Source organism: Sinocyclocheilus grahami, unplaced genomic scaffold, assembly GCF_001515645.1.
Source record: "Sinocyclocheilus grahami isolate Dianchi unplaced genomic scaffold, SAMN03320097.WGS_v1.1 scaffold5.1, whole genome shotgun sequence".
Classification (NCBI taxonomy): domain Eukaryota; kingdom Metazoa; phylum Chordata; class Actinopteri; order Cypriniformes; family Cyprinidae; genus Sinocyclocheilus; species Sinocyclocheilus grahami.
The window spans coordinates 3,225,165-3,246,710 of record NW_015505184.1 but is presented as its reverse complement, the minus strand read 5'-3'; the positions used below and the strand labels follow the sequence as shown (position 1 = coordinate 3,246,710).

General features: G+C 37.6%; 1 protein-coding gene across 1 annotated transcript in view; it reads right to left on the bottom strand.

The window, feature by feature from the left end:
• Positions 1 to 21,446, bottom strand: part of LOC107584507 (cadherin-6-like) — a 33,025-nt gene extending 11,579 nt beyond the window's left edge. Inside the window, exons 1-5 of the mRNA XM_016271143.1 lie at positions 21,370 to 21,446; positions 8,741 to 9,077; positions 6,257 to 6,551; positions 5,021 to 5,140; positions 639 to 812 (exon numbers count right to left, since the gene is read on the bottom strand). Of these exons, the coding sequence (XP_016126629.1) occupies positions 639 to 812; positions 5,021 to 5,140; positions 6,257 to 6,551; positions 8,741 to 8,953 (802 nt within the window). The 5' untranslated portion in view covers positions 8,954 to 9,077; positions 21,370 to 21,446. The remainder of the gene's footprint in view (positions 1 to 638; positions 813 to 5,020; positions 5,141 to 6,256; positions 6,552 to 8,740; positions 9,078 to 21,369) is intronic.
• Positions 21,447 to 21,546: the final 100 nt, after the last annotated feature.

Genomic DNA, 21,546 nt, shown 5'->3' with positions numbered 1-21,546 from the left:
AATGTCAGGTTGTGCTTGGAACTATGAATTCTCAAGAGTCTTCTTTTTCTTGAGAGAAGATCTATAATTTAAACACCAACTATAGTGAACCCAAAATAAGGGTTCGGGGGAATTTTTACATTCAAAAATCAGATCCCTGTATCTAACACTGCAGCCAATTAAAGTGTTTTTTTTTTTAAAGCATAGTCTTGGTGTTCTCTTTACTGTAATAAATGGCGAATGTGACTGGTATTGTGCTGCCTACTATAAATCCGCTTTGTGCTCATACCCTGCATTTCTCTGATTAACAAGACAAAAATTCCAAGCATTTTCTATTTGCATGCAGGCTAAAAGAATAGATTATATTAAGAGAAACACAAAAGAGTAAGTGAGCTGAGCCCACTCTGTCCATTTAATCAGGATTAACACACAGACCTCACACAGTTGCTAAAGCTTTGCCACTAACCATTTTCCTTCACACAAAGATAAAAAAAGTGTATCCGTCTTTGTTTTTTTTTTAAGTTTCTGTATTGTATCGCTTGCTATTTGCCCTTTCAGAAATCTTTGGAATTATGGAACAAATGTCTTGTGCAAATATCAGATCGGTGATATTTCTGCATTTACATACATATTTTTCTTTTTATTGAATGCATGCTTACTCTGCATGAAACGAGGAGGGTTATCATTGACATCGGTGAGGCTAATGTTTACTGTGGTGGTGCCTGTTAAGCCCCCCTTCTGGCCGGCCATGTCCTTGACTTCGATCACCACCTGGTAGTGCTCCCTCTGCTCTCTGTCCATATCGGAAGGTCCCAAAGCTGTCCGGATTATACCTGAGGGAAAGATGGTTTGTTTTAATTTGTTAACATCCGATCCAGCCTAGTTTCCTTACTCTAGGAGATGGACGACACTAGATCGCAGTGGCAGCTGAGTCTTGGTTGTGTTTAAACAGTGCAGAACTAATTGTGTACATGCATTGAGACTGACATTTTGCCGCAGAAATTATTATAGGCAGCAGCTGCTGACTGAGAGATCGCTGCGGGTTCTGAAGAAACAAGAACTTGGATTATTAAAACCGGTGTTTTACAAGCCAAACCAATTTGATCGCAAGCAATTTCAGAGTAAGACAGTGTTAGACTTGCTTGACAGATTTGGACCAGCAATTCTTTGCAAAAGAAGTGAAGTTAAAGGGATAGTTCACCCAAAAATTTAAATTCTGTCATTAATTACCCTCATGTCGTTGCAAACCCATAAGACCTTCGTTCATTTTCGGAACACAAATTAAGATATTTTTGATGAAATTCGAGATCTCTCTGACCCTCCATAGACAGCAAGGGTACTACCATGGTCAAGGCACAGAAACGTAGCAAGGACATCGATAAAATGCTCCATGTAACATCAGGTGTGCAACCGTAATTTTACAAAGCTACGGGAATACCTTTTGTGCACAAAGAAAACAAAAATAATGACTTTATTCAACAATTCTTCTCCTCCTCCTCATCCCGTCTGCTGTCATGCGCCGCCACTGTGGACAGAGTATCACGACGCATGCGCATGCTTCCGCTTCATGTAAATGACACATGCGCATGGTGCATCTTCTTGAATTTTCTGTGAATTTTCTTTGCACACAAAAAGTATTCTTGTAGCTTTGCATAATTGCGGTTGAACCCCTGGTGTCACATGGATTATTTTACCGATGTCCTTGCTAAGTTTCTGTGCCTTGATCGAGGTCAGGGCCGTACTTAGGGGGGCGCAACTGGTGAGGCCCCACGGCGAACGGACCGCTCCCTACCTTGCACCGGGCCCCGCTTCAGCTAAGGATGGCCCGGATCGCGGTAGTACCCTTGCTGTCTATGGGAGGGTCAGAGAGAGGTGAGTAATTAATGATAGAATTTTCATTTTTGGGTGAACTACACCTTTCATTTTTATCCATAGCAAGAAATATATTATTATACAATACATGATGTAAAGGTATGTAAACATTTGAAATAAATGATCAAATAACTAATAGAAAATAATTAAAACAAATTTTTAAAGGGGACATGCACTTTTACGAGTTGTTTGAACTGAAATGTGTGTTGGCAGTGTGTGTACACAACCACCCTATAATGATAAAAATCCACCCAGTGTTTTTTTTTTTTTTATCTGGTTAAATGTTTTCCCCTTTCTCAAATCGAGTTGATCTCAGATGCCTGTCTGTGTGACCTCACACAGCAACCCTGATAAAACTCACCTGCCTGTAGCCTTCTAGTAGTCTTGAAGACAATGATTAGCTGGTTCAGGTGTGTTTGATTAGGGTTGGAGCTAAACTCTGAAGGAAAGTGGCCTGGAAGGGCCAAGTTTGCCCATCCCTGCCTTTGACCCACCCTGAGTGAGCTATCATCAGTCCACCATTGTTTTACCGCTGGAGCAGATGTAGACAAGAATGACTCCTAAGCGATTGAGGTGTTCTGTTGTTGGATGTAATAATGAACATAGCCGTCGTCATTTACTCCCGACATCTGAGCCATTGAAGATGCAGTGGATTACATTGTTTCTAAAGGGAATGTGCCCCCGATCTACTTAAATGTGTCTATGTTCGCGCGAATCATTCATGATCCATCCTCATCTACAGAAGAAGTGAGTATGTTTTGTAATGAATCTTTGCAAATTGCCTTTCCTAATAATGTGCTGATTAGCAAGTTTCAAGATGAATGCAGCTAAAGTAAACAGTCCCTCAGAGAGCGGCTCGGAAGAGAGGGGCGGGGTCAGCAGAGCTCATTAACATTTAAAGGAAAATGCTACAAAATGGCTTGATCTGAAAAGAGCTGTTTTTGAAAGGGTAAAAAATGTGTTTTTTACACTACCATTGAGAAATTTTAACCAAACTATGTTATAGACTTTTCTTTAAGACCCTAAAGAATCATATCAACTTGTGGAAGATGGGCATCCTATGACCCCTTTAAGACAACATGTAATCATAACCCTTAATTATGCATAAAATGCATAATTGTTAAATTTTATTTATTATATTAATTGTATATTTATATGATACACACAATAATGATACTAATAATAATAATAATTATTATTATTAAAGATATTATAAAATCCTTTTGTTATTGTGAATGTTTTTGATCATTGCACATTAATTTAACTAGGGATATGCGGGTCTAGTCGACTAAACGGTACAGCTCCTTCTAGTCGACACTGAAAACAATAGTCGACTACACGACAGAAAAAAAAGCCCAAAACATGATTTTATCATTCAAATTACCCTCATTTTAACACTGCATTTAAAACATTTAAAATAACAAGTTAAATTAAAACGTTTGAAAAATAATACATTATTTTTAAAAGTTTATCTGGGAGGAAACCACATTTTTACCTCAGACCTCACATGCTTTTCTTCGTGTCAGTTGCGGTGAGTTCAAAAATGACCATGCGAAAGACGAGCAAGGTGTGGGATTATTTTGAATTAGAAGGAAACGGAAAAGTTTTGTGTAAACTGTGTAATGTCAAATTGTCTTACAATAACTCTACTGGAGCGATGCATATTCATATTCAATACAGGCACGTAGGCGTTAGCTTAGAGACTAGCCAAAGCCAGCAAATGTGTCAATCACGTCATTCACTACAACCCGCCGGCGCTGTGATCCCATCCGCGCCGTCTATTCCTCTAATGAAGACCCATTTCGGTGGTGGTGCGGGGTGTCCAGGCGCTTTCTGAAACTCTATCGGCTTGCTTTTCGTTATCTCTGCGTGCCTGCAACTTCAGTTCCTGCCGAGCGCGTTTTTTTCAAGTGCAGGAATTTTATTGTTAACTTAATCGCCTCAGGTCCCGTCTTTCACCAGACCACGTTGATAATTTCACTGAACAAATAACGCATGGTCTGAGTAAGTAAAATGGGCATTGTTGCATTTTGTTTTTAGACGATATAGCCTACACAAAGTATATGTTTTTAAAAGCCGTTTTAATGCTATTTCTTGATAAACCTTCCTATTGTTTTTGACTTGTGTTTTAATATGTTGGCTAATGTTATATGAAGATTAAGAATATCTATTGACAGGCTATTGATTGATTTTCCATTGTTCTGCATTTCCCCAGCTGATTTGAATAAATAAGCTATGCTTTGGCCGACGTTAAGTGTATGCTCTTCTTTATTTTTTAACGACCGCCTAAAATGAAATTGTCACGAATCCGGTCAACGAACTTTCCTATTCATTGACTCTCACACTACACACTGTTGCACATTTGCTACACGCATGCACAGAGGTTTTTTTTTCTTACCATCTTTAGGGGGTTTTTAGACTAGTCGACTAGTCGGATACAAAACTTTCGTTTAAACGACTAGACGACTAAACGACGTTAAAAGTAAAAACTCTAAGAAAACTACTAAACTACTGGATAATGTTAACCAGTAGCTAAATATATTTTATGGGATTGTTTAGTAATCTCACATTCTGGTTTGTAACGCCCTCAGTCCCATCCTAATGTTTTTGTCATTGAAATTCCTATTACGTCACATTACAGAAGTAAAGCGGCTTTCAAGCAGTGATTCACGTTGACTTTGAACATGAATATGCCTGATGTCTTGGTTAGACCTAAAAAAGGCAAAAGGCAAATCCAGTAATTCATGTAGAGAAGAACCCAGACCCTGCTGCTTCTTTGAAAGGCACAAATGTTCCCAGATTAACCCCCACCTCTAATGAATATCCCTTTTTTCGGTCTTAGGATTTCGTGTGCTCATGGACATCATCGTTCGTGTCCCATCTGGGCTAAAGCATATCAGTGCTAAGCTGGACACTAATCTGCCATGGGAGCTTTTGTGTTTCTATTTCTCTTTTGTTTAAACAAAGACCTCTGCGGGAAATGTTCCAGGGCACACATTAGCAATGATTAAACTCGCTGGGTGAATTTGCTCAGCTAAAATGCTTGAACGACAGAGCTGCAGTACAACCCTTGCCCCATATCAAATTATACAGATACACACACTCTCTCTGTGTCTCTCTGTTTATCTCACCATCTCTGTCTATGATATAACAGTTTAACAGGACTGACCTGTATTTGGCTCTACTGAGAAGTATGGATGACCCTGGCTGATGCTGTAGGACAGCTTAGCACTGTAGCCAAACATTTCATCATCTGCATCCTGGGCGGTAACTTGAGTGACATAGGTGCCTGAAAAACAAGAAATCAGTTCAAGGAAGAGATCACCGAAAAACCTGTCATTATGCAGTCACTCACATGACGTTTGTTCTTCTTCAGTGGAAAACAAAAGGATATGAATGTACTTGTTGGGTAATGATTCGGGACTGAAAATTTCAAGCTACAAAAATACTACAAAATGAAATTGAACCAATTTTTGCGAAACGTGAATGATTCATTCACGAATCTGACTGGTTTGGTTTTGAAGCTCAACTCACTGATTAATCCACCCATGTAAAAAAGTATTATATTTAAAATACATTTATTTCATACTAAGTATAGTTCAAATCTGTTAACTTATTTACTATCGTTTGAGACTTACTGATAAAATTTTTTAATTAGACTTTATTTGGAGTACTACTTGTGCACATTGCACATTTCTTAATATTAGGCCTAAAATGTGTTTTGATGTCACTATTGATGAGGATTGTATGATCTTTGAAAAAATATCGGTCTAATATTAGTCATACTTAACACGATACTTAAAGTATAGCTGAAGTATACTTGCAATAGTTCCACTTTAGCAAATACAAATACACCTCAATATGTCTTCAGCTGGACCTCAGCAGTACTTCCGCACAATAAAAGTGCATTAAGTACAAAATTATTTGTTCCAATTTAGCAGACTTTATACCAGTATGTATACCAGTTTAGTATACCAAAATTATACCTGCAGGGTATTTTTATAAGTACATAAATATGTAAATATACTTGTAGTATACTTAATATGAAATAAATGCATTTCAAATATTTTTTTTCACAAGGGCAGTTGCAGCAGTTAACAGTTTTCCAGGGTAAGATTATCAGTGAATAATGAAATTTTGTATCCTTTTTACAGCTTAAAAGGTTCCAGTCGCTATGAATCGAACTGCATGGACAAAATTAACCTTTGTGTCAATTTTTCAGTGTGGAACAACATGAGAGTAAATAATATTTTTTTTATTTTGGACTTAATTATTCCTTAAAAATATGATACATTTTTGTTTTGTACTACTATATAAAGCAATAGATTGTTTTGTATTACTTCTACAATATTTACATCACTCATGTTTGCTCACAAAACTTGTTTTTGAAGCTGCCGAATCTTACCAATGTGTGACCTCTCAGGTACGGATGCTGTATAAACCTCCTTGTCAAACTTGGGCTCATTGTCATTGATGTCGTGTAGTTTCACAGTAAACTCTGTCTCTGGCTCCAGTGGGAGGCCGGTCTTCTTGTTGACAACCTGGGCTCGGAGCGTGTAGAAAGGCTTCTCTTCTCTGTCCAGGCTCCTGGTAGCATGCAGATCGCCTGAGTTGGAATCTATCACAAAGATCGTCCCCGCACCATCTCCTGCGAGAACGTACATCACTGTGCCATCTCCTTTATCCATATCTGAGTGAAGCTGTTGAGAGGAAGCAATTCAAGCATTTCATCAGCACCTCCTCTCATTCTGCTGTTGATAGGGCTCATGCATATGTATTGCATTCAATATTCTAAATGTATTCGATATCCGTTGATTTTGAAGGAATGAAACAATGAAGAAATACTATGTAGCAAGAGACAGACACTCCATGGTAAATATGTGAAAATGAGTCCTTGCGGAATTGAATTCTGATGGCATATCAGATGAAAGTACAACACGCTGAATGTGCAATCAAGGTGAATGCACGTCTATTGCTAACAGTGATGCTGCCACATGGTATCTCTTAGTGCAACCACTTTGATCTGATATTAAGGTAAATCAAACTTTTCTGCTTCTCGTCTTTCAGAGATGTGTCGAACTGTTTTTTATTTTCGATAATGACTATTGTTAGAAGAAATGACGGAATTGATTGATAGGAGCATCACACTTCAGAGCTGAAGGTGTGATGTGATTAGCTTTGACAATGACATCTGATAGAGGAGTGAGTGAATGATTTGACATTTCTTTCCACTTGAATGAGCCGCTTTGTTATAGTAAAATGGGGTAGTAAAATACAAAAGACCATTCAAACACAATGGCTCTTTTGCTCTTCGTGATTTTCCCTCTGAACATTTTAGAAATAGCTGCTTCTACTCCACATTGACTGCTACATGATCCAGACACATAATGTCCATAGCAACAATGAGAGCTTTGTGAATTCTGCGCTTACAACCTCCCACATGAATAATCCAGTGGTCTGTGATCCTTTGCAAAGCCTTCAAGTCTCTAAGTCAGGGGTTCTCAGACTTTTCAGGCCAAGTAGCACCTTTGATCAAATCAGAACATCCAAGTACCACCTAATACATTCTCCTCTCTGGAGTGCAAGCTTAAGGACTGTGTATTGAAGATACATATTTTGTCATATTTTGATTAATATCAATATTCCTTTAAATCTCTTATCAGTTCCTTCACAGGCCTTATACAGAACAGCATTTACAAGAAAAAAAAAACTAAGAATTTTATTGTTGTAAATTTACATTCCATTTCAAACTCATTATTAATTAATATTGTATAATATACAAATCCGTGTTTGGTGTCAATAAGATTTCTTCATGTTTTTGATCCAATAGAAATCAATCATTCTAATATGCTAATTTGGTACTCAAACAACATTTTTTTATTAACAATATTTTTGTGGAAAATTTGATTTTTTAGGATTGTTTAATGAATAGAAAATACAAAAGAACAGCATTTATTCGAAATATAATTTTTGTATCATCATGTCTTTACTAATAAGTCACTTTTTCCATTTAATGTGTCCTTGATGAATAAAAGTATTCATTTATTTCAAAATAAAAATGTTACTTACCACAAACATTTTGAACTTTAGTGTATATTTTGGGATGCATAATATATGTAGTATATTGGTTATTGTTACTTTTATTTGTTTATATTGGTATGTTGATATTGGATATTTAATTGTGAACTGCTAATTTACCCTGCCAACATCTAATCTTTAATTAAATGAATAATTCAATAACAAAGTTAAATGTATTCTTATTAATATCAAATTTTCATATTTTACAATTATTTTAGTCTTAAAATGAAAATTCCGATCGACTTTATCTGTATTGATCACATTTTTAATACTGGTGCAATTTTTCACATATCATATTTGATATTGCGTCAGTTTTTTCACTAATGTGATGCTTCTTGAGCCCCCCCCCCCCACGTTGTGTTTACACAGTCAATGATTATTTTTTTACAGAATATTTAATATTTTAATTAATTAACATTTTAAACTGATGATCTTATATTTTAGTATTGTCAATTCTGAGTTGTGTCGCCTACCAACTGAGGGCCACAGTTTGAGATCTTCTGCTATAAGCAACAGTATCAAGCTGCTATATTTTATTCTAATCTTTGATCCTCAGCAACTCTGAGGTTCAGATGAAGTGTGAGGTACAAGAGAGGTCAGATTTCACCCTGCTCCTTATCTCAAATCCAGCAGGCTCTATGCTGGAGATCCCTACATATGGCATAGCCATAGTTTTGATCATTCTCTGTTTATTAACCTCAGAAGACAGGAGTGATGAAACCAAATCTCTGCAATCGACTCCATCAATATTAGCTACTCCAGCACTATTCACACCACCTTTATACCCTGGAAAAGAAACACGATCTCATACCTTGCCAATGTACTGGTGCTCTGTTCCTGTGTACTCCTCTTGAAGAAAAAACTGTCTCCACATCCATCCTCTCTTTGAACGTCTGAGCAAATCTTTGTCTTGTCGTCCTTCAATTTCTTTGGTTTTCCTTCGAACTGGCCCTCTTGAAAGGGCAACTGCATTCACACTCTGGTGTGCACATGCCCACAGAAGAAGTACAATCCAAGTCTTCATCTTTTCCGCTCTTAGGGCGTCTTAGAGGGGTATAATGATCCTATCTGCCAAAGTTACAGAGCTCTGCAGTGCAGGCGGCAGCCACTCTCATAGTCCTTCCGACTGCCAGCGAGCAACACAGTACCTGTAATAAGAGAGAGAAAGGAATTGAAAAACAATCAGTTATTGGGCAAAGTCTCACGGTGTTATCCCAAGGCTGCTGGCAATGCTTCCCTTCCTAATTAAAGGCAACTTGAGCTCCTGTATCACACGACAGCCATCCCCTTATTAAAGATATCTTTGAAACACTCTCCATAAGACACCAATTCCACTGTACGTTTTGTGGCCAAGGCTCTGATATCTATATAATTGGCATCCCACATTCATGAAGTATAAAACCAGAGGCCATTCAAAGTGCTGCAGCCATCATTATAAAAGGCAGAAAGGCTTTTTTTCCACCTAGCCATTAACCTCTGACTCTTAAAATACTGTAAAGCAGGCCAATGGGCGAGCTCTCGCAAATCTGTAATCAATGAATCAATACGTATGCTCTCTAAATGCCCCGCTTTAAAGATCTAAACACTCGCAGCGCTATTGAATTCAGCCGGCCCTCAAAAAAACCCAACAACCAAAGTGTGTTGGGTTTTATCAGAATGCACGGTCACAATAGCCTGCTGGCTCTGAACTGACCTGCTGGAATGACAGTCTGAGAGACAAAAGCATCCTGCCACCACATAATAATCAGCAATCAGCACGTTTCCTGTTTCCACATCAATCTGCGGCTTTGTCTGCAACTGAACGCCTGCCCTCGCTCCCTCTCGCAGTTTATCAAGCAGATTGCAAATGTGATTGCGCAAAGTGGCGAAGGTGAGACTCTCAATGAATCGCGTTTAAGTACCTTTGGTTTTTGATTTACAATATTGCTTGCGACATTGGCGCACCTCTCTCCATTGGTGTAAAAATGCATCAGGTCAACATCGCCCTTCATCCGGGAAGAGCGGCGGCTGAGGGCCAGCGATTCAGATGGAAATGCACAATTGCAATGCTGAATTGACTTTCGTAGTTCCGTGCGTGACTTAAATGGTGCCGCTATTCCCCTAATAGCGCTTTCCATTAGCTCCATTATGTTCTGTTTTATGAATTGGCCTAATTGAATTAGGTAACAATAGATGGCGCAGGATATTGATTTGCTGTCAAAGTCAATGAGCTAGAAATGATCATGGGAGCTCTACGTATGTATAAATATAAGTGTGCGCATGATTCTATCTGTGTATTTCAGTACAAACAGGAAAGCGAGATGGAAAAAGCGGGCCCTGTTATGTCCAACAATTATAGTTTATGGATGCTGCTCTTTAATGAATTTCAGCCACCCAAAACTCCTGGGCAAAGAGAGCGGGCTCCTGTAGCACATTAGTCAAACTCAGGCAGCCATTTTGCTCAGCTCTGTGACCTGGCAAATCCCTTGACACAGTCCTGCCGGGGGAACTCAGCTGGATCTAAAGCGGTTTTGTTACATGGTGTGTCAGAGTGAACAGACACAGTTTCCAGCACAAAATGTCTGCTCGTTCATTTACAAGTCCACCCTGCTGAGAGGGAGATGGATAGTGAAGGATGAATATTCCCCTGCTGTCCTTACTGTAAATATAAGCACAGAACTAGGAGAACTCAATGGGACACTATGGTTTCACACAGCACTTCATTTTACAGGCTCACTGTTGTGACATTTTGATACATGCTGAGCCACAACTACAGACTCTTTATGTCAGTCTTATACTGTGAAAGTCATGATTGAGTACCTTAAAAGGATAATTTAGACGAAAATGAAAAAAAATATTTCATCATTTACAGTACACACACTTATGTTGTTCCCAAAAAAGCAAACAAAAAATAACTAAAAACATAAACTGAATAATATTTAGTGTTAGCTTCCGTTGCAGCTTTTCTTAAACCTTCAAACCCACTATTATCATAACGTAAAGGTGCCACTAGAGGGTGATAATCCAAATGCCTATTAACCTCATTCTGCATTACTGTCGTTCTTCTGTAAAATGCAAAGATAATTTGGGGGGAAAAATGAATGTTGGACCCCAACAATCCTTAAAATATTTTCATTTGTGATTCACAGAAGAAATAGTCTACAATATATAGTTTGCTTCACTTGATGAGTGTGTGGCAATAATTGAAAAATATTTTGACACTGGCGTTTCCTTGATTTTATTCACATGTGATAATCCCCCAAACATTAATTTAAAAAATACAACTTTACCTAGTTTGTTTCCATTTTACAGCATGCTTTGCATGGCACAGCATGGTGAAAGTAAGTGCTAAAAATAAGACTTATTTTTATGTGTATTTCAAAATGAAAAAGGGGAAAGCATGAGTATGTTATGTTCTGGCCTGGGATTTAGAAAATTTGATGTTACTAACCACTGGTTATTTTATTATTATTATAACATGAATGTGATAAAACTCAAAATAAAATGTTTTGTTAATTACAATATAAACAGATTTTGGCAAACTTCACAATTAACTAAAGCTGCAGTGCGTAAATTTGCTTTTAAAAGTTTTCCCAAACATTCTCCCTGTCAGCGATTAGTCCCGCCCAAACTCAGCCACTGTTGCTGTGTCAGGCTGGTGTGGAAGCTCAAACAACCAACGTTATGAAAGCACAACAGACCACAGAGTTTCTGAGAACCCAACCCACAAACTGTAGAATAAATTACACACATCACCTTTAAACTGACTGTGTTACACTAGCATGTTTTCATTTTTCATGTTTCAATTAATGCAACGATAAAGTAATTAACTCACCGGGTGCCTGCCATAAACAGGGCCACAGTTGTCTGCTATCCAAAACACAGACAAAACAAATTAACCTCAATAGCACCTCTCTTACGTCTGCCTGAACGTTATCTGCTGTTGTTTTCAGATCAGGCAATTTACCATGCAGTCTGACCTTGAGACATCAGATTTCCTATTTATTTTTAGGTTTTGTTTTTCTTTTTCTTTCAAAGACACAATCCCCTCAGAAGCCGAGTGAGGCGGGGGCTGACAGGTGAGGGAGGACGAGGAAGACCGGCGACACCTGTGGAGGACGCGGGGAGTTAGTCAGGCAGCGGGAAGCGGGAGAGAGAGAAAGCGAGTGAGGCGGGGCCTCGAGCGCGGCCTTCGCTGAAAGCTCAGCCACACTGCAGACAGCCACAGCAGCCCTGATAAGTCCCACAGGGGCAATTAGGAGTGAGAGAAGGAGAATGTCAGCCACGGGCAGCGAGGAGAGAGGCGACAGGTAACAAGTCTTGCTGCAGGAACACAGACCAGCAGAGCAGAGAGAAACAGAGCTAGCTAATGCCACACACTGTCTCCGGGCTCTCTATTAAAATGAATAAGGCACCGGACCACCACCCATTAACTAGAAAGACTAGATGCCACGGCTCTTAAATAGGTCATTCTTGTTTGCATAGCCAAGGTACATGATATAGTGTCTCATGATAGCGATAGCATAAATGTTTGATTTTTCTGAGCTGCGCAAATCTCTTATTTATTTATTGTAATTTTTTTGCCTCTGCTAAGAAATTCTCATGTAGCTTCTGGCTACATCACATCTTAGTGAAAACACTAAGAGAAAACTCTCCAGCTAGTACTCATCTCGCTCGAGCAAATGGTAGGAGACATGTGCCATGTTTGATTGCGGTTCTCTTCCTACCGCTGAGCAACAGTGCATGAGAGGCAAAGTCGAGATCAGGTGAACACAAATTCAGTCAGGGTGGCACACTTAAACAGATTCGAGCTCCTCTTCGGTCCGTTCAGTGCACTTGCCTGCCAAGCAGCATATCTGTGTCATTCCCTAGGGCATAGTGGGTAATCAATATATATTGATTTGTCTGTTTGGGGGGAAAAGGGCTGTCTAGACAGCTGGGTTTTCGAATGCTAAGGTATCACTTATCCTGCAACACTCTAGCTTGGCTGTAAGCGATGATTGATTTATTCATTTTAGACATATGTTTTTTTTTTCTCATATCTGACCTACCCTACATTTTGCCAAGGCTATTTATACACATCACTTGATGTTTAAAAGCAATAACACTTTTACCTGAAGGCAAAAAGGCTAAGATGTGGAATAAATCGGTGATGAGAAGGTAAATACTGTGCTGTTTTTGCAGCTGACACAACCAAAAGGACAGGGTTATCACACAACAGCACACAATCGATTGATATACTGTTTTTAAGATCGATAGTGAGGGATTATTTTAATGTTAAGAATTAACTATCCAATAACTGAAATTCAAAACTGAACTTAAACTACAATAGCAACATATGCATTTTTATTATTAATAATAATAATAATAATATGATAAAATATAATTCATATAATTTTGTTATATTTTTATATATATATATATATATATATATATATATATATATATATATATATATATATATATATATAAAATGTATCATTATAGTTTTATAGTTTATTTTATCATATTATTATTATTATTATTAATAATAAAAATGCATATGTTGCTATTGTAGTTTAAGTTCAGTTTTGAATTTCAGTTATTATGTATCATTATAGTTTTTTTTTTATTATTTAAATTGGTGATGTTCAAAAATACATTTTATTATTTATATTTATTATTATTAAGAATTTATATTTTTCCCCTATAATTATTGTAATTATTAGCTCAATTTTAAGATATACATTTATAACTTGAGAATGAATGGCTGTTATTTGAAAAAAAGGTGATTCATTCTTCCAATAATACATACAAGTTTATTACCTATTGTTGGGTGAGTTAGGTGTTGTAGAGACTTGCCAAATAGACCCAAAGTTAAAGAACTCCTATATGATTAAGTTGGAAAGTATGAAAAAGTATGAATATCGGTCAAATCCGATTATCTCCTACACATAAAAGGAGTTACTTGTTAAGACACAGCACACACGGCATGTGACTAGATTGCTGGAAGTACTTAACCAATAGGGTTACCAAACCACAGACTTAATCCTCAAGCCTCGACCCTACTAGACACAAGCGTCGCTCGACCCTCCGCCATAATCTCCCCGGCAACATGTGCGCCTTAATCTGAACAGTAGGAGATAATGGATTCAAATGTTGGAGGTCTTTTTTTGCTCAATGGGACAGCCATGTGCACACCAACACAATTAGTGTCAGGGAGCGCTGCCCATACCAGATGGGTCCTCTTAATTACGTAACGAGAGAGGCCATAATGTGATCTGGAAGCAATGTTGTGCCACTGACTTCGAATCTGCTTTTCCTGGTCGGCCATAATGACAGTGAAAGCGTGTGTTTTTGCCGCACAAATTGCCTGGAGCAGACCGTACTGTGTGTTGAATTAAAGCAATTTAGCCAAACCTGCTAAAATCAAATGTTCCTCAAATCTCAATTTAGCCGCGTACCATTCATTTGATTGAGAGAGCGTCGCGTGATAGACTGCAGCTTGTCCTTCCTTTGTCGATTCATGCAGACTGTTCAAATAGATAGCACAAAACACCTATTAACCTTTGTGTCAGTGTGGCCCTAGCATTTGCAGTGGAGCTGGAAAGGTTTCCCTGTAATCCCATAACAGCATTGTGGGGTGTTTGTTTAGGGTTCCCCTCATGAGGCACAGGAGAAGCCGTGGGAACCGCAGTTTTACGGCCTGTGTAAAGAGCTCTGAGGGAGCCTGTGAGACAGCAGCCTCCCTTCAGCATTGTGATTCAGCCCTGGAATGCAGCTCCCATTGCAATGCAAATCTCTCCGCGTCTGGTTGTTTTCTGCGTGCGCGTTTACTTGACACTTCCACGACTGACAAATACGCAAATCACAAACACTGTGCTAATAGAGTTTGCAGAGGCTGTCAAAGTCAAACAGACTGTTTCTCGTAACATAGTTGATATTTATTGTGTGTTCTACCCTGAAGGCCCTTTTACAACTTGACAATGCCATTAACTCATCCTCAGACTCACAACATCTTGTAAGTGTGGCACCTTTACCTTGGTAAACACTTGAGTTCCAGACAGACTGTGACGTGGTTGTTTAACCCCCAGACTACGTTTCAATTTACAGCCGGGATTTACATGAAGGTATCTAAATGGAACCGTTCCTGGCTTGGGTCGTAATTCATTGTGTTGTTTTATGCCTCTAACCCTTGCTTTGTAGAAGAAGCCTTAAAGACAGGATTTTACAATCAAGGTAACAATGCTTCCATTTCAAAAGGTCACAAGAAGTCATCTTGATTGCAATCACAACCAACTCTGACATTTGATTCTGCTTCTTTGTTGCTATTATAGTTCAGGCCCCACACGACAAGGAAAGAAAAAGTATATATCAACAGAAATAATCAATAATGACATTTATTGACATTAACAAGCGCAGCAACAATTGAAAATCCCAACGGTCTGTGACCACAAATAAATAAACCCTGTAAACGGCAACTGGAAAATTCTTCATATTAAAAGCCACTGTATATGCCAAAGGCAAACAGAGAGCAAAAGTTAAAGGCTGTTGATTAAAACTGACTTCTTTTCTTCTATATTTTCTTTCTTTGGACTTGGCTATATTATATTATTATTATTATTATGGTATGGACAAAAAACAACACAAATGCTACAAAAGTTTGTCTAAATAAATTAAAATGAAAAAACAAAATCAATGGATTTAATGCTACAAGTACATTTATTAATATTGTATATTACAATGAAAGCGAAAAATGGAAATACATTTTAAGATTTGCTAAAGATCACACTTAATAGTTTTATTAAAATAAAACATTTTAACATTTTTAAAGATTAACTTCAAGTGAGTGTTAAATGATGGCATGAAAATGAATGAATGATGATCTTAAAATAAATAAGTTTGAAAATTCAGCATGCACAATTAACTATAAAAAAATATAACTGATAAATGTCTGATATTAAAATTCTATATAGTTTGTCTAAATCACTTGTCTAAATTATGAAAAAAAATGAAAAACTAAAATAATTTTAAGTGAGTTTATCAACTGTCTTGAGTATGAATATGAAAAGTACATATACAAAGTAATATTTGCTAAAGATTATCTTAAAATGAGACTTAGATGATGGCAAATTTACAAAAAATTAGATTGTGCAAGAATGAGCATGCACAATTAAATATCCAATAAAAACCCAATAGGCCAATAATTACAAAAAAATCTAAAATAATGCAAGTAAAATAAGCTGATAACTGATTAAGTACCAAAATAGTGTGCATACCTACAGTACTTTTACAAAATAAGTTTGTTTATCCATTCCAAAAGAGATCGCATCTCATTTCCCATTAAATACATCAGCCATACAGTAATCTGTGTGTGGTTTGTATTTCTTGCACTTTGCTCTTGGGGCTTGTGCCCTTTCGGCGACCACATTCTGACGGTGTCGTCTTCCAGGTAATAACTATTTGCTTTTGGGCCATGCTGCTTGTATGATAGTTTGTTCTTTCAAGGGTAAATATATCAGTATTGCAGTTTCGTGCGAGATGTCACCGGCGGAAAATATCCAGGCTAGATTGTCTGACCAATCTAGGTTTGAGACAACCGTGATTCCTCAACAGAATGGACATTTTCGGTGCTGGTGTAATTCATATCACACACATCCAGGGCAGGTTCGAAAATTGGAGAGCTGTAACACATTCTGCCTCATTTTGGTCTGACTCGTACGTAATAGGAGAAAGCAATCAATTGAAAGAACCATGACAACTGAGAGGAACATTAATGACATTAGGCCTAATATTGTGCCTGAAAGTGGACTACATGATTAGATGCTGCCTGCGCAGATAGCCAATTTTTGATAACCCAGCTCTGGTGAGTAATTAGGTGCCGCCATATATTGTGGACACAGTTTCAACTTCCAAAGGGAGGAAGCTCCTCAGTTATGCAAATCTAGACTGTATTACAAGAGGCTATGCTGAAGGAGATACATGAGAGCTAGAGTTCAGTGGGCTGTATGTAAAACACCAGCCACCAGATAATTAGCCACACACAAATTTCCATGCAACTGGGACTTGTTCTCTCCTAGTGTAACATGGTGGACATCTGGAGACAGTTAGAGATAAAAAAACTGATCGAGAGGACTCATGTATCCCTGCGTACATGGGTGGAGAACTCGGCTTCGACATTCTACCAGCCAGAGCAGATCACATCAGCAGAGACAGCCGAGCTGAGCAAGTCACTGCAAACATGAATCAAAAGTCACTTCAAACACGAATCAAAAACTTTGAGGAGGATTTCCGATTAAAGGCTCTCCATTCTCGTGAAAACAGATTCGAGCTGTGTTTCTGTGCTAATGGCAAGACTAAAAATGAAAGTAATTTCATAGGTAAATGACTGTAAAAATGCTATAGTAAAAAAAAACTATTAATTGATTGACAGTAAGTTCCCTTACTCTATAGTAAGTATGGTGAAAAACTGATGTAATGTAAAAAGTATAGTTTTAAGAAGTGAAAAAGAACAAGCAATCTTATAATTTACAATTAAAAATGTAAAAATTGACATTCAGAATGTTTATGACACTTCCCTTTTGATGGTTAATCATTAAAATAACTATGTGTCTTACTTAGTAAATTAATGATTATTGCATTTTTTTAAGTGTCGTGTGCTGCTGTCACATATTCCCCATTTTGGACTTTTAAATTAAAGTTTTAGTTTTGTGTCCTGTTGTTACTTGGCAGTTGTGCTCAGTTTGATGTATCTTGTGTATTTGTGTAATTTTGTGGATAAACTTTAAACTTTGACTCTGTGCACCTTCTATGTTTTAGTATTTACCTCAGCTTGTGAAAAAGGTACTTGTGATGAACTCTGATTCATCATGTGGTTTCTCTTTACCAACTGAAGGTGGTTGTTAGTATATTATTATTAAGTTTTTTTCTCTATAACATAAAATGTTGCCATTTCACAGATTTGTTTACAGTGAATCTTTTATGAAAGTAAATGTTTTAAAATCCCACCATCGATGACTAAAGGAACCATATGCACGTTTGATTCAAACCGCACCCCATACTTTTGACTAACTGTACATGCTCAGAAGACTTGAAGTTGAACTGAAGTTTACCTGATTCACCAGGGTCACAGTGATTAAGATGGAGGGGAGTCACAGGTCAGAGCAGTCATGTGCTGACTGAATAAATCATCTTACATAAACGCAGCCATGGCAGGACTGCCAGCACGGTGTCTCTGTCATCAGCATTCTTATTTCACACTGCACTCGGCACAAAAAGAGCAAACGATCCTTATTTATTCTAAAGCACCAGCCTGAATGGTAGAAATATTCATTGTGCATAGCGAATTCTGTTTCAAGTTTGTTTTTCATCATCAATGCTATTTTCCCCCCCAAATTCCCTCCAACTCGAACTCTCTGTGATCTGCCCTGCCATTTTACACAGTGCACGATGTGAGGAGTATGCTATGGAGGATGTCCAGAGCTTTCATATACCAAGGCTATTTCCTATAGGGACGTGTGGATGAAAGAAAATAACAACACCCTGCTTTAAGAAGTAAACTTATTATCATAGACAGAAACCGTGGAGAACGTATTTTCCTTTGTGGGCCCTTTTAAAGATTCACTGGAGACACTTTCGCCTCCCTCCATCCCCATCCGTACGAATTAGTAAACAACAAGAACGAACACGAACAAGCCAGGAAACTGAAAACAGATAGCGGACGATGAATTGGTAAAGAAAATCAATCTCCTCGTATTGGACTAAAGCGGGTGTAGATAAACACTGTTCTATTGATTTTGGAAGTGTTCTACACATCAGAACAGCAAATTACCCATATCTTGGAAAAATAGGTTTAAACTCCAGTCGCACTTTTCTTGATCATGTTATTTTGCAGTTCAGTTGTCTGAAAGTGCTTAATTTTGGGCGATATTTATGAGGGGCTCCATTATTGAGGTAAAAGCAAGATGGAGCTCCATAAATCACTCTTGGGTGAAATTAATCACGTGCATGTGCTAATCAATGTTATCGTGCTTCATCTTCTGCGAGCAAACACAGCTTTTGCTGGGCCATTGTCATGTCAGGTGACAGATAGCTCTGATCTAATTATCATACAGAGCCTACTGAAACATTTGCATGCAGGCATCCTCACAATCTGAGTACTCTCAAACTATTAAAACTGTCAAAGTGTGAAACTTTTGATAAAAAGAGAAAGTCTATTGTTTGCTAAAACATCATATTTTAAAATCTGTTTGTTTAAAAGCAACATGACAACTGACACTAAAATGCTTTTTTTTGTGTGTGTTTTTAAATAAATAAAAAACCTCTCAGACAGACTCTCAGATTTAATTAAAATGCCCGCGATAAAACAACAACAAACAAGCACGTTATTCTCCATTCAATTGTGATGTGGCTTGCTGTCAAAGAATTTCAGCAAGTCAAAGGTCATGTGGCCTCACTATCACGTAGACTTTGGCAAACTATTCTGAACCCAAACAGAATTGCAAGTATTTTCTAACCCTTTGATTATTAGGTGACATATTATTTATCAATATGCTAACATTTAAATGATAAGTTTTAAAATGAAAAAACAAAACAAAACATGCTGTATGTGGTAGGCAGCTACATTTCCTTCTGTTGAAAATCCATGTTTTGCGTCAAATCTTCCTTTAGAAATTATGTATCCGGGTTCTTCGAGTCTTAAGTGAACACCCAACTGTTCAGAATCCATTATACATCCACAGAGAACCACATAAAGTGTTATTCCTTTAAAAGGATAACTGAAAATGTCATATATTTGCATCCAGTATACTATTAACTAACATCAATTTGAATAAACCCATCTATCAGTTTCTTTATCATTTCTGAAAAAAATATTCCTAACATCAGCATTATCAAAAAGGATCATATCTAAGAGGTCTACTGTTTGTTACGTGTATGGCCTAAAATCCAATCAAAGTCCAAGCCGAACACTACAAAACAATCCATATACTGAAGACCACAGTTGCTCAACCAATATTCGCAAGACTAAAATATATATTACAGTGTGTCAAATCCAGCAATTTATAGGATTAAAAACTGCATCGCCACAAAGATTGGAAAGAACAAACATTAATATCGTTTTGTATTCGTATGACAAAATAATAACATTGACAAATTAAAATACCATCTCCCATTTTAGAAATACTTGCAACTATTGTGGTTCTTCATCAGAATAAATTCTGAAGGAGAAGTCCTGAATTTATGAATAATTTACATAATGTAGAACAACTTTAATCAATCCACCCAGAAATCTACAGGTGCCTGACATAAAAGGACTCAAACAGAGCTACAGTCTGAACATGCTCCCACACCTTTTGATCATTGAATTTCCATGACTTCTCCATTACTTTTTCAGTCATCCTTGATTACTGGATAAGGAATTTCTTAAAAAAATTTTATAGGGTCTGCACTCACAAAGAGTGATGTCTAGTCATTTTTTTTATATATTTAATATATATTGTTACATTTTGTAACATAACAAAGGAGAGAAAAAAATATTATCTTGCATTGATTTTCTGGATCTGGTCAGTTCATGTCCACATCTATGTATAGGCAAATCTTACAAATATTAAAGTTTGCATCTCAGTTTTAACAGGCCTGACACTAAAATACGGTGAAAATATGGTAACAAGGTTCAACAAAGCAGCATAGAGAGTCTCTGTCACATAAGTACTGACAAAAATAGATGTTGCATATACATGCTGAACAATACAATTATTGTTCAGTGTTATCTCTGAAAAAAAGGCCTTGAAATGTAAATAACTAAGTACATCGCTTTCTGACATGCCACACAACAGATGAACAGTGAGCACAATGCATAAAATTTCAACCCACTAAAACTGAAAAATTAAGTTTAATTGCTACCTTAAATCATGAAGTAAAATCATCAAATCACAACCTGCAGTGATGCGGTCAGTGCACTTTTTACTAAAATAATTCACTGATGAAAACCACGAAAAAGCTATTATTGTGGCAAGGTAAATGGATAGATGGAAACAAAAAATGTAAACATTTTCACAGCAGGTTTTGCAGCTTAAACGGCAGCTACAATACTTCATCTTCCCTCAAGAAATAGTAGTAACATTTTAAACTCGAATATTACCTTAAGCATTAAAAACAAAAATAAGTATGCAGTATTACAACGAGCCTTTTAAAACTTACGCGCTCTGAAAAACAGGAAGCTGCCTACATGAACCATAAACATTAAACACGTAGAAATAACATCATACAAATGTTTTGCTATGGTAAACATCACTTATATGTAGCTTAATAGTTTAAAAAAAGTACCCGGACCAATTTTGCCAGGCATCATCCATCCGCGCATCCATCCATCTACGGCATTAGCACACAGTCTGTAGGGGTCAAGTAGCGCACGCATATGCAGTGCATTTCTGTTTAATTAAACGCGAACATTAGATAAGTCTAGTTAATTTCCCCACTCACCTCAATGCTGAGGAGTCGAGAGTAGTCCTGCTTTCGATGTGTATCCGCTGAGCGCTGTGAAGACACTGTACTGTGTGGACTCCCTGTCTCTCTTTCTCCCCTCCCCTGTGCGCAGCATCACCCCCCCCCCCCCCCCCCCCCCCCCCCCCTCCCCCCCCTCCCCCTCCCCCCCCCCTC